The following is a 14,547-nucleotide window of genomic DNA, read 5'->3' as shown; positions in this document are numbered from 1 at the left end:
GACGACTATAGGACACCGTAAGCATGCGAGAGGTTTTCCAAGCAGCTTCTGATATAGGTTAACCTGAATTCAGAGACTGAAACGGCCAGATTTAATGTCTTGTAAACTTAATTTCATGGCTCTGTTTCTGCTGGAAGTTTTTCTTCCACTACATTCACCATGTTTTCTAGTGGATGCCAATCCTGATGCCCCCTGGTGGTGATTTTGGTACTGCAGTTATTGTGCTTGTTTTGAATGTAAAGGTTGATTGAATCCCTCAGTTTAAATCTGATTATGCTTTACTAGTTTAATTTGTCTCCTAACAATGTCCAGCAGTGTATGTTCATGCATCACAGGATATTTGTCAGTTTTATCATGGAAATTTAAAGCACAGTGTCATTTCCAGCACAGCTCAAATTCTGTATCGTTTAATTCAGTGCTGGAAATGACGTTGTGTCTCCACGATAACGCGCACAACAAGTCACGTGATAAGATGCGCGGATTGACGGTCTCAGACACTGAGGCAACTGAGATTCGTCCTCCGCCACCCGGATTGAGGCGAGTCACTACACCACCATGAGGACTTGGAGCTCATTGGGAATTGGGCGTTCCAAATTGGGAAGCAAAAAAATGACGTGATATTTCCCTCGATTTTTATTTTTGTCTCGAGCATGCTCTTCTCTGACACTTTGTCCTTTTGGTTAACAAGTACACTAACATTTGAACAAACTTTATTAGGGGGAAAATTGTAGTGTGTTGGGAATGAAGGCACAACTGTGGGACAGTTTACATTTTCAAAATGCAAAAAGGTCTGCACTCTTAAAATACTTTAAAGTTTAAACAGGAGAATTTTTTTTTTTTTTTAAAGGAAATATCACGTCTTTATATTTTTGGATTCCCAATGGTGGTGTAGTGACTCTCCTCAATTCGGGTGGCGGAGGACGAATCTCAGTTGCCTCCACGTCTGAGACCGTCAATCCACACATCTAGTCATGTGACTTGAGCGCGTTACCGTGGAGACACAACGTCATTTCCAGCACTGAATTAAACAATGCACAATAAATATACAAAAAATAAAACATGATTAAAATAGTTTTAAACATGTCAAAAATATTATTTTCAAAATGGATTTTCAAAGTCTGGGACCAGACTAAAACACTAAATATACACACAAATACATTTTCTATACAGAAAAGGAACATTTGAAATGAAAAAATAAATAAATGAAACGTGAACTTTAAGTCAGTTTTTAGGTGACCTTTAAATTACAAAAAGGAAAAAAATATCTGTTTATTTTTAATCAAGATCAACTGGGACATGGGGTGTGTGTGTGTGTGTGTGTGTGTGTGTGTGTGTGTGTGTGAGAGAGAGAGAGAGAGAGAGAGAGAGAGAGAGAGAGAGAGAGAGAGAGAGAGAGAGAGAGAGAGAGAGAGAGAGAGAGAGAGAGAGAGTGTGAGTGAGGATGTGTGTGTGTGTGTGTGTGTGAGAGAGAGAGAGAGAGAGAGTGAGAGAGAGTGTGTGTGTGAGAGAGAGAGAGCGAGTGAGAGAGAGGGTGTGTGAGTGAGGATGTGTGTGTGAGAGAGAGAGAGTGTGTGTGAGGATGTGCGTGTGAGAGAGAGAGAGTGTGTGTGAGGATGTGTGTGTGTGTGAGAGAGAGAGAGTGTGTGTGAGGATGTGTGTGAGAGAGAGAGTGTGTGTGAGAGAGAGGGAGAGAGAGAGAGAGAGTGTGAGGATGTGTGTGTGTGTGTGAGAGAGTGTGTGTGTGTGTGTGTGTGAGTGAGAGAGAGAGCGAGTGAGAGAGAGAGAGAGCGAGAGAGAGTGTGTGAGTGAGGATGTGTGTGTGAGAGAGAGAGAGTGTGTGAGAGAGTGTGTGTGTGAGAGAGAGCGAGAGAGAGAGAGAGAGAGAGAGAGTGTGTGTGTGTGTGTGAGAGAGAGAGAGAGAGAGAGAGAGCGAGAGTGTGTGAGTGAGTGAGGGAGGGAGGGAGGGAGGGAGGGCGAGCTCGGGGAAAAAATGCCCCAGAAATTCAAAATGTGGTGCAAAATTATCTGTTTGTTTTATTTGTAACATCTGATATAGTTATTAATATTTTATTGTAGTGCTTGTTATACATATTATGGTGTAAAGGATGAGTTTGTTGATTTAAAATATTTGGGGCAAGAGGTTGGCTAATATTCTCAATCATAGAATTTGTATTAATGAATTAAACAAACGTGATTGTTTATATATATATAAACAATCTGTGTATGTGTGTTATATGTATTATACACTATGGAAATTAAACGCATCTGCAAATAAATATTTTTATATTCAATAAATATTCCAAATATTTCTAAATGTTTTCATGAATGCGTTTCATTTATTCTATAGCTTACCTTAATGTATAGTCAAAAGAATTCTTATAACAGGTTTGTTTGATTCTATAGAATGTAAAACTATCTTTGAACAAACGCATCTCTGTCCTGATCGTGGCAAATGGAGGTAAATGTAGTTCATTGTGAAACTAGGTCAATATATTAGGCGGCCCTGGGTCAGAAACGTTTGGTAAACCCTGATATAGTATGACCTTTTATTTATGAGTGTAAACATGTCCATATCACTCTGGAATGTTTACATGCACTGCAACAGGAAGTGATGTTTTGTGTAGTAGAGCCTCCACCAGCAAATAAACGGCTCAGATTGTCGTTTTGTTTACATTTAGTCATGGTAACCACACGAGTGTAGCGTCTATGTAAAAGTTTGTTTTCCTGTATGTGTCGTAAAAGGTCAGGAAAGGTCGTGTTTGTTTCTGCCCCTCCCCTTCACTCATCTGGACTCTCCATATGTTCCCTATCCCGTGCTCTGATGTGTCAGTTTGTGTCATGCGCTGTAAGAGCTATTTCTCCATGATTATACTATACATCAAGATATAAAGAAGGTTTTGTGACTTGACTGGGGCTAGTAGACCTTTGCCAAATATGCTTGGATGTTATTGGTTTGGTCTGTTTTTGAGACACACCCTGAAGGAACTTCATATAAAGCAGCTTGTTTCACTGCTGCCCTCTGCAGTACATTATATACATTACAGCGCAGGTTAGACATTCATTTTATTTTAGAGGTTTATGTGGTTTTTATTTGGCCTGGTTAATTTTCCTAAAAGTGATTATGAAGGTTATAGCCGTTACATTGTACTGTAAATGTTCAGCTAGTTTTGCAAATATAAGTCTTATTGTTTTGGAAATAACAATACAAACAAAATCCTTATTTTAATTGAAAATGTATTGAATTAACTATAATATGTAAACTTTTTATAATAATGTATATATTTATTATTAGTATTATTTATTCAAATGTAAATTGATTACTAAAAATTTTATAATTTGGGTAGAAAAAGTGACATTAATTAAAAATTTATATTTTAATTAAACAAATTATACTTTATTACATTGTTAAAATTTCTATATTATTGTTAAAACATTTAGTAAATTATAATTAAATTGTTTAATTAAATATATATTTTTAATTAAGTCAGTTTCTACCCAAATTTTAAATATAAAATGTTATAATAAATCAAAATTAAATTTTTTATAAATAATAATAATAATAATAATAATAAATAACTGTTATAAAAGTTTCTATATTACGGTTTTTAAACAATGTATATGTTTATTGTTGTTATTGTTATTATTAGTATTAAATATTTAATCATTTATGATTTATTATAAAATTGTATTATAATTTGTGTAGAAAGTGATTAATTAAACTAAAATTGTGTGTTTAATTAAACAATGTAATTATAATTTAATTTAACAATATTAGCTTTTATAACAATATATATTTGTATCATTTTTTATTATTATTATATAATAATAACAATAATAATAATAAAAAATGTAATTATGATTTATTGTAAAATTGTATAATTATAATGTGGAAAACAATTGACAATTTTATAACAATATGAAACTATTTTCTTACCAAACCATTATAATATTATTTGTATGATAAATATTCAACAATATAATAATAAATTATTATAATGATGTTTAGAAAGGAAAAAGAAAAGTCTTTAAAAATAAAACATAATAAAAAATAAATATATTTTAAAAACATTTGAGCCGATTGACTATATCCTCCCATCTAATGAGTAGCAATATGATTTGTTTTAATTATTTGTCTTTTTCGTATCCACAGGTCATTATTGAGGTGACCGAGATGCTTCACAATGCCAGTCTGTTGATTGACGATATCGAAGACAGCTCTAAGCTGCGGCGTGGTTTCCCCGTCGCCCATAGCATCTACGGTGTGCCCTCTGTCATTAACTCCGCCAACTACGTCTACTTCCTGGGCCTAGAGAAGGTCCTCACGTTAGACCACCCCGAGGCCGTGCGCGTCTTCACCCGTCAGCTGCTGGAGCTGCACCGCGGCCAGGGTCTCGACATCCACTGGCGCGACACGTACACCTGCCCGAGCGAGGACGAGTACCGCGCCATGGTGCTTCAGAAAACCGGTGGTCTTTTTGGCCTCGCGGTGGGACTCATGCAGCTTTTCTCTGATTGGAAACGAGATCTAAAACCACTTTTAGACACCCTGGGACTTTTCTTCCAAATTCGTGACGACTACGCCAACTTGAACTCGCCAGAGTACAGCGCTAACAAGAGCTTCTGTGAAGATCTGACGGAAGGGAAGTTCTCTTTTCCCACCATACACGCCATCTGGTCGCGACCCGAGAGCACGCAAGTGCAGAATATATTGCGCCAGCGCACCGAGAATGTGGATATTAAACGTTATTGCGTGGACTACCTGGAGAAGGTGGGTTCTTTTGCTTACACGCGTCAGACGCTAATAATCCTTGAAGCAGATGCATACCGACTGATCGAGAAGCTGGGAGGAAACCCCGAACTAGAGGCCCTGTTGGAGCACCTCAGTTGCATGTACAAAGCGCCAGAGGGCGGGGTTTCAGTCAGCCAATCAAAATAGCCTGTGACCAGAACTTCAGACAACCAATCAAATCAATGACCTGTGGTAGTCACATCTGCATACGGTGTTTAAATAACTGAAAAAACTTTTCACATTGCAAATACTGGGAATTACATCAAATAACATCCAGGCACATTAGTTCATTGTAATGTAAATATTGTAACGATGCATCTTAATGATCCTTAAAATAGGCTTCATTATCTTTAGTTGGTGTGAAATGAAACCTAGTCATGTTTTTGTGATATTCTCCCATTTATTATAAAAATATTATATGAAATAAGAGATTAATGTCTTTTCTGATGAATAGTTTAATACCATGAAAACCTCATTGTGCCCACTGGGCTGCTGATGCTTGTGTTGTCATGGTGATATGAGTGTCATCGGTTTGAAATGATCCTAAATCTACATATTTGATAAGGTGTGAAGTAAGGAGAGGGAGACCGATATATCGGTTTTATTAAATAATCGGTGCAGATAAGTTGCTTTTTTGGAACTATCGGTTATCGTCAAACATCTTTTTGGGGGGGTCTTAGTGCCTTCCTGAGCTTATGTCCTACAAATATATAATTTTTTTCCCCCGCATTTTTCGTTTTATTAAAAATAAAAAAAATACAAATTATATATATATAATTTACATTTTTCTTGCTAGCCAACCGTGCTGTACCAACCTCGGCCACCAGGTGTCACTATCAGCGAGCATGAAATCTTACAAGTTGACAGATGGCAGCTGTGGTACTTCATCTGTTGATTTATAGTTGTCTAATACTCTAACAATAATGCTTTGCAATTCTTAATCAAGGAAAGAAACATATATAATGTTAGAGAGCCTACTAATGCATATAATCCCACTATTATATGAATATACCTCAGGTTACATTGTTTCATATGGCATTTGTTGTCAAGTGTAACAGGAGTTATTTACATTTTAATTTAGTTATTATACAACTATAAATCAACAGATGAAGTGCCACAGCCGCCATCTGTCATCTTGTAAGATTTCATGCTTACTGATAGTGGCACCTGGTGGCCGAGGTTGGTACAGCATGGTTAGCCAGCAAGCAGAAAATGTGTTGCCTCTTTGAAGAATTATTATATATATATATAAAATCTTCTTACGGTGCAGTTCAGGGCTTCCATAATTAATAAAACTCATCTGCTGAATATATAGGCCATCTAAAGCTTTATTTGTTAAATACTTACATATAGAGCATTGTAACAGAGCCAAGTTTATTTACAATTAAAAGTCCCGCATTATGCGCCAAATAGTACTTTTTCTGGTTGTTTTGGGGATTTTGGTTGCACAATAAACGGCTTTTGGGATTTTATTCATTTTGGACTCTTGGTGCTTCAATGTCTGTGCCCATCTTAGTAAGGAAAGACTTGGAAATGTTGAATCATTATATAAATCTATTTTAATAAATATATCTATCTATCTCTCGGCTGATTGATCGGTTATTGGTCTTCTCCACCAACGTTGTTATCGGTTATATGTATGGACAAAATCCACTACCGTTCGACCTCTAGTGTGAAGCTATGAGGCCTTACTTTCATGTGTGTAAGAAGTGTGCTGCTTACAAAGGCAGAAATAACGTTTCAAAATGTCTTTATAACATTGTGTTTTACCATTAAACAATATGGATTGATCTTTCACGTGATACTCAAAAACCTCTGAAATAACTTAAATGTTAACATTTTGTTGTTTAGGACTTTAGCGTACAATACTGTAATGTGTTTCTGAGGTCAACACTGCTACTGCATATGCAAGTATTTTGTTTGGAAGTAAATGTTTTTGATATCACTCCACAGAATAAACATACTTTTCATATAGTACAGTCTCCTGCAAGTGTGTATTGGACTTTCTTATATCATTCACATTGTTCTATTATGACCATTAAATATGTTGGCTAATTTTATTTTAGGTTTCAATGCCAATATACTGTAAGTGTAGTACACTTGGATCTATTTCACAGATTGTACCACGTTGAAATGGAATTCTGTAGATTTTGCCCCAAATTCCAACATCGTCAAAGAGGAAGTTGGCATGTGCTTCCGAGATTTTCAGTAACCTAGGGTCTGCCACATTATGCCAGCTCACTGACTGGTGCTAGGGCTGCACGGTTTGGACAGTCACATTACGATAAGAGATGCACCAATGTCATTATTGTTTCAGCAGATACAGATTTTAACAAAAACTATAGACCGAGACCGATATCGATATTTGTAACTTGCCTAAATTTTGATCAGATCACTATTTTACTTAGGAATGCTTAAAACAGCATAAAGAGGTACAAAAGCTTCTTCACTGTTACAACAATGTCATTTTCAATATATATTCAGGAGTTTAAGTCTGGTTTCAATGTTTCCCTCATCATGTAGCCTATTGGTAACTGTCACGTCCATTTATGCCGTAGATCAATGAGTAAAGACGCTGACTATCACACCTGGAGTCTTGAGTTCAAATCCAGGGCGTGCTGTGTGACTCCAGCCAGGTCTCCTTAGCAACCAAATTGGTCCTGTTGCTAGGGAGGGTAGAGTCACATGGGGTAACCTACTTGTGGTCGCTATAATGTGGATCTCTATCTCGGTGGGGAGACCGCGATCGAAGCAGAAACCAGCGTGCTGAGTGACTCCAGTCAGGTCTCCTTAGCTACCAAATTGGTCCTGTTGCTAGGGAGGGTAGAGTCACATGGGGTAACCTACTTGTGGTCGCTATAATGTGTGGTTCTCGATCTCGGTGGGGCGTGTGGCGAGTTGTGCGTGGATGCCGCGGAGAAGAGAGATAAGCCTCCACACACGCTAGATCTCTGCGTTAACGTGCGTTAACATGCTCAACAAGCCACGTGATGAGAAGCGATCTATCTACAGTAGTCTGCAGTTGTATGTAAGTGTGTTTATTTCATTGTTTTTAACGTTGTTATAGTGGTATTCATTGCTAGATCAGGTGCTGTTTGTTTACTGTCTTGAACGCGGGTCGCTTAGACGTGTGTTTGGTGTGTGTGCGCGCTATATTTGTGTTGACTTGTCCCATAGTATTCGCTGATAGAATTGCTAGACTTGTTTAAACTTGTCACGTAGGATTCGTCGCTAGATTTGCTTAGACTTCGGGTTGGTTATCCTGTGTGTGTGTGTAAAACTATCGTCGTTTTAGTGTCTGCAAACAGTGCTTCACTGGTTTCAGAGTATTATTTATTGCTAAGTGCAGCATAATTTATTTGCGCTGTACAGAAGTTGCGTTTGTTCCCGCGCAACCCTGAGTTTCGGTTTCGGGTGACCACGTGACTAGCTTTGTTGTGATAAGTAGCATTAAGGCGTGGCTGCTTTTTTCCACTGAACGGCTCGTAAAAGTGGTTATTTATTGGACTTAATGCTGACGCGGCAGCGGAAGTGGTGGCCCTCGTGTGAAGCCCTCCTTGTGTGAAGACCTACTTGGGTAAAGACCAGCGAGTCTACCTGTGCGAGTCCACCGAGCAAGGACACTGACAAGGCTCCACTCACCAAAGCACTTAAGTATTTTTCTATTCTATCTCTTTTATTATTTTACTTATACATACATACTATCATGTCTAGTTCACTAATAACACATGCCTTCAAGCACATCCCTGTTATCTGTTGTAGACCGTTCACAAGATACAGATGCAAGACAAAACGCAACCCACACAACCTACGGCCGCTTTGCACTTCAACACCTGCTCCACTCTCGTTCTCAGTGGGACTCTGGAACTGCCAGTCTGCTGTGAACAAAGCTGCCTTCATTCCAGCTTTCACCACGCAGTCCACCCTCAGCATCCTGGCACTGACAGAGACATGGATACGTCCTGAGGATACAGCAACACCTGCTGGTCTCTCTAACAACTTCTCCTTCTCCCACACCCTCGACATACTGGTAGGGGTGGGGGAACAGGTTTGCTCATTCATAATAACTGGACTTTTTCACCACATGGCTTCACTATGTAACAATACATCTTTTGAATTCCATGCCATTACTACAATGCAACCCACAAAATTACATGTTGTTGTCATCTATCGCCCCCAGGTCAGCTGACAAGCTTTCTTGAGGAATTGGATGTCCTGCTGTCCTCCTTGCCAGAGGATGGCAGGCCACTTGTGGTTCTTGGTGATTTCAACATACACCAAGACAAACCCCAGGCCATTGAACTGAATACTCTTCTGGCCTCATTTGACTTGGAAAGACTACACACCACAGCAACTCACAGGTCGGGCAACCAGCTGGACCTCATTTTTACACGTAACTGTACCACCTCTAATATTCTTGTTACACCTTTACATGTCTCTGATCACTACTTTGTTCAATTCAACATGATTCTCCCATCCATTGTAAAACCGACCCCACCTTTGGTTTCCTTTCGCCGTAACCTCCGTTCCCTCTCACCCTCTCGCCTTTCCACTGATGTCTCTGCCTCTCTTCCCACAATAAATGTATTTTCCATGCTTGATGTGAACACTGCCACAGACACACTTAGCTCTACTTTAACAACCTGTCTAGACAACATCTGTCCTCTCTCCTCTAGACCAGCACGGACTACACCACCCAGCCCCTGGCTGTCTGACGTCCTTCGTGAACATCGGACTGATCTCAGGGCAGCTGAGAGGAGATGGCGGAAATCTAAAGATCCAGCTGATCTAGGTAAATATCAGCTTCTGCTCGCAACTTTTTCAAATAACGTTAAAACTGCAAAAACTTCATATTACCAGACCAAGATCAACAGCACCACAGACACTCGTAGCTTGTTTAGAACATTTAACACACTTCTCTGCCCTCCCCTCCACCACCTGACACATCACTGACAGCAGATATATTGCCACATTTTTACTGATAAGGTTACAGCCATCAGCAATACATTCACAGCACCACACCCTGTCAAACACCTGGCTCCTGTATGCAACCCTTCTTTCCCTATGTTCTCTCCTTTAACTGACACTGAGGTCTCTAAACTCCTCCTCTCCAACCACCCCACAACCTGTTCCCTTGACCCCATTCCATCACACCTTCTCCAGGCCATCTCTCCGTCCATCCTACCGGCACTTACACACATAATTAACACATCCCTTCTTGCAGGCACTTTTCCCACTACATTTAAGCAGGCTCGAGTAACCCCACTGCTGAAAAAACCTGCACTTAACCCCACACAGATAGAACACTACAGACCAGTCTCTCTCATCCCATTCATGGCAAAAACACTTGAAAGGGCAGTTTTCAATCAGATCTCCGCCTATCTCTCACAGAACAAGCTGCTGGATGACAATCAGTCGGGCTTCAAAAGTGGACACTCCACTGAGACTGCCCTGCTGTCTGTCATCGAAGTCGCTGAGACAGGCGAGAGCTGAATCGAGATCATCCGTTCTGATTCTGCTGGACCTTTCTGCTGCCTTTGACACAGTCAACCATCAGATCCTACTCTCCACCCTCTCTAAACTGGGTATCACTGGAACTGTGCTTGACTGGTTCAACTCTTATCTCTCAGAAAGGTCCTTTGAGGTTGCATGGAGAGGGAAGTATCCAAGCCACACCAGTTACTTACTGGGGTACCTCAGGGATCAGTGCTTGGGCCACTTCTCTTCTCCATATACACAACATCACTGGGACCCATCATCCAGTCACATGGTTTCTCTCACCACTGCTACGCTTGATGACACGCTAACTCTACTTGTCTTTCCAGCCCAACGACACCACAGTGACCGCTCGAATCGCTGCCTGTCTGGCAGACATCTCGGCCTGGATGAAGGAACACCACCTTCAACTCAACCCTGCCAAGACCGAACTCCTTGTCTTTCCAGCCAACCCCGCTGTTGAACACAACATCACCGTGCAGCTGGGTCCAACTACAGTTTCGCCTTCCAAAACGGTCAGAAATCTAGGGGTAACCATTGATGATGAGCTAAATTTCACAGACCACATTTCAAAAACTGCAAGATCTTGTAGATTTACACTCTACAATATCAGGAAGATAAGACCTTTCCTCTCTGTACATGCCACACAACTGCTCGTTCAGTCCCTTGTCATAACTAGACTGGACTACTGTAACGCTCTCATTGCAGGCCTTCCTGCATGTGCTATTAGACCTCTCCAAATGATCCAGAATGCAGCAGCACATCTGGTCTTTAATGAACCTAAGAGAGCACATGTTACACCACTCTGTGTCTCTCTCCACTGGCTGCCGGTTGATGCATGTATTAAATTCAAGGCCCTGATGCTGGCATACAAAACAGTCACTGGGTCTGCTCCAGCATACCTAAAAACATTTATGCAGAGCTACGTTCCCACCAGAAGCTTGCGGTCGGCTAAGGAACGTCGCCTTGTCGTACCAAAAAAAAGAGGTACCAAAACACTTTTCCGGACTTTCAGTTTCATCAAACCACGGTGGTGGAATGACCTTCACAACTCAATCCGGGAAGCTAACTCACTCTCTATCTTCAAAAATGGCTAGAAACACATCTTTTCCAAAAGCACTTAACCGGTCACTAAAAAAAACAAAAAACAAAAAAAAAATATATATATATTTACATTTCTACATATTACATTTGCACTTAAATCTGTTTTGTATACTATTCTGATGATAGTGAAACTTTGTAATATGTCACTTTTCGTACCACTGTCTCCTTAAGATGATTCGCTGATGTTCTTCCTCTTTTGTAAGTCGCTTTGGATAAAAGCGTCTGCCAAATGAATAAATGTAAATGTAAATGAGATGCAACTGAGATTCGTCCTCCGCCACACGGATTGAGGCGAGTCACTGCGCCACCACGAGGACTTAGAGCGGATTGGAAATTGGGCGTTACAAATTGGGGAGGAAAAAAAAATCATAATTAGCCGGTAAATATTGGCAGCAATTCTGGATCCCTTATTGTGATTTGAGTGATTTATGATAAAAAAAAATAATAGTGATTCCTTTTGACCAAATTAGGTAATGTTTTGCCCATGGCCTACTGCCAGTATAAAGGCTTGAGTTACTCTCTAAGGGTTCACACTTGAGTCCTCCTAAAAAGAACCAAACTCAAAACCGCAGGATTGCTCCAGAGGCGTGAACTCAAACAATCAATGCTACCTCAGGTTGGCAGGAGCTTTGGGCGACTTATCGGGTAATTCTCGAATTTCCAGCTCAGTAAAGGTGGCATTGATTAATGCAAGATCCATTTCAAATCAAACTTTTATCCTTAATGACTTCTTGTTTCACAAATTGGACTTTTTATTTATTTCAGAAACAGATAGTTAAATTAGCCGTCTTGTTGAACTTTCCCCAGCTGGTTGACTCTTTTTTTTTTTTAGCATCCCCAGATGCGTAAGTGCACTGTTTCTGAGGATGCCTCTGTTTTCAAACATAGTTTTACCATCTGTAAACTATCAAAGTTTTGAAGCCCAACTTATGTTGCTTGACTTACAGAAATCTGTGCGTCACACGTTGGATCTGGTTTTATCTTTAGGTCCTCAAATTTGTTCAAACTTTGTGCCCTCTAGTGTAGAAACGGCAAAACTGTCATAAAGGTCAGATAAATAGTGGTGGTGGTGTAGTGGTCTAAAGCACATAACTGGTAATCAGAAGGTTGCTGGTTTGATCCCCACAGCCACCACCATTGTGTCCTTGAGTAGGACACTTAACTCCAGGTTGCTCCGGGGGGATTGTCCCTGTAATAAGTGCTCTGTAAGTCACTTTGGATAAAAGCATCTGCCAAATGCATAAATGTAAATAAATATGCAATGAAATAACCCTATTTTTAATGCATTACTCGTGCATCAAACAAGCATCTTTTTTCACCAGCCCAGCAACTGCTAGGTGACGTAGCTTTGTGATAGCAAGTCAAATTGATACTTCGCTGTTTTACCAGACTCGCACATGATCTTGTGTTCTGATTGTTTTTTTTTAGCACATTGCTATGCGGTTGTAAAGTGTTCGGAGAGGGTGTTGCTTACAGACCCAGGGTCTAAAATGAACTCTCACCAAGCACCACATAAAAGTATAAATGGGCTATATACTGTGTGTGTATATTTGTTTTCATGGCAGGTAAGACACATTTATTGTCTTCACCACAAACACATCTGCTCTTCAACACTTCTTTAAACAAGCATGACACATTTGCAATCTGTCGTTACGTTTTTATTGTTCGTAGATAAAAGTTTTAGTGTAACAATTTTGGCAACCTCTAGCTAAGTTGAAAGCAGTGAAAAGGTTCATGTGCTTGAGTGATGGTGAACACAAATCACATTTAGTGAGCATTTGATGACAGAAAGAAACATAACAGCAAAAAGTAAAGTAATGCTGCTCTGTCAAAAACCTTGTGTTTGTTTGGCTTTACAGATTCACCATAAGATGTCAGAGTGTGGATAGATTAGACCAATAAGAGACTAGGCTTATAAAGGATAAGTAAACATTACTAGTGTCTCGTGTTGATGGCCGCATGTTCATTTGTGGGGAAACCGTTGAGCCTCCCTGACATGTTATAATCTGAAAGGATTTCACCAAATAAAATCTCATTGTCATTCACGCATCTAACCGTACACTCGTGTTTACAGTGAAACATGCATGTCAGTGTTCACCCCAAGCACAGCCACAGGGGTTGCCACATTTCCTCTTCCTGTCCCAGAGAGAGCGCAACTCTTGTGCCGAGTGCTGCGGTGATGACAACATGTCCACGTAACACTCCTTCTCACACAGCCATCCTGAATCCTGTGGACAGACAACTCTGTAAGAACTCGAAAGATAAAATATGCTTTTATCAAGTTCTTGGTCCAAATACATTTTGGGGCTTCTGTTTGTGGAACCGTTTTACTTGAACTTATTTGTACCTGATATTTGCGAGGCCCCACGGCAGCCATCCAAATGCCCATGCTTACATCCTCTCCCTGTTAAAATAAAGAAACTATTCAAATAATAATGCTTGTATACATATACATCATCTGAAATTAAGTAAATGGCTGTCCAATATGGACAAACAAATCATATAGCAATTTGTTTTAGATATTCTGATTGTGATTTTAAATAACATTTCGGCAAACGTTTTTTTCCTTTCCATCCAAAAATATATTTCCATGTTCAAAATCGAATTTCCTGAATACTGTTCAGAAGACTCTAGACCAGCGTTTCTCAACGGGGGCGGTACCGCCCCCTAGGGGACGTTTGGACAGTGTTGGGCGGTGTGAACGAGGCAGCAGAGAGGGGGGCGCTCAGGCACAAATGGGGGGCGTTACTCAGAGGTACTCAACAGGCGGACTGCGCAAAAATCTTTTCAGCTCTTCTCCTTAGCCTATGTCTTCGTCTTGCTCGGATTACTTCTGCCACTTCACCAGGAGGATATGCCAGGAGAGCCGCTTCCTAAGTTACACATGCTTTTAAGAGGCGGAGAATTTTCAGCGCAAAATAGAGGCGCTTTCACCGGCTTTTTCTGTACATAACGCTGAATACATAATTAGGCGCATAATTAGTGCTCAGGGCTCACACTAATGACCGTAATTAATTAAAAAAAGTGGCTGTTTTTGACGCCGTATTTTCTTCGGTTCAGTTCAGGTGGCCGAGCTGTTGTCGTCTTTGTTCGGTCATTTGAAATCAAATGACCGCTTGTAGGCTATTCAAATTTGAAGCCTAGTATATATTGCCTAA

The 14,547-nt window shown here is 40.1% G+C and overlaps 2 protein-coding genes across 5 annotated transcripts in view; one reads left to right on the top strand and one right to left on the bottom strand.

Annotated features, from left to right (window-relative positions):
• The window catches only part of LOC127660564 (geranylgeranyl pyrophosphate synthase-like), a 33,346-nt gene extending 27,836 nt beyond the window's left edge, over positions 1-5,510 (top strand). For all 4 annotated transcript variants that reach the window (XM_052150895.1, XM_052150892.1, XM_052150894.1 and 1 more), the window contains one exon: positions 4,151-5,510. In XM_052150895.1, the coding sequence (XP_052006855.1) occupies positions 4,151-4,936 (786 nt within the window). In that variant the 3' untranslated portion in view covers positions 4,937-5,510. The remainder of the gene's footprint in view (positions 1-4,150) is intronic.
• Positions 5,511-13,038: 7,528 nt separating this feature from the next.
• The window catches only part of b3galnt2 (beta-1,3-N-acetylgalactosaminyltransferase 2), a 28,017-nt gene continuing 26,508 nt past the window's right edge, over positions 13,039-14,547 (bottom strand). Inside the window, exons 11-12 of the mRNA XM_052151461.1 lie at positions 13,737-13,793; positions 13,039-13,617 (exon numbers count right to left, since the gene is read on the bottom strand). Coding sequence (XP_052007421.1) covers positions 13,477-13,617; positions 13,737-13,793 — 198 coding nt within the window. The 3' untranslated portion in view covers positions 13,039-13,476. The remainder of the gene's footprint in view (positions 13,618-13,736; positions 13,794-14,547) is intronic.

This window comes from Xyrauchen texanus, chromosome 20, assembly GCF_025860055.1.
Source record: "Xyrauchen texanus isolate HMW12.3.18 chromosome 20, RBS_HiC_50CHRs, whole genome shotgun sequence".
NCBI lineage: Eukaryota > Metazoa > Chordata > Actinopteri > Cypriniformes > Catostomidae > Xyrauchen > Xyrauchen texanus.
Note: the sequence above shows the minus strand (reverse complement) of the source record. Positions and strands in the feature narration are given on the sequence as shown.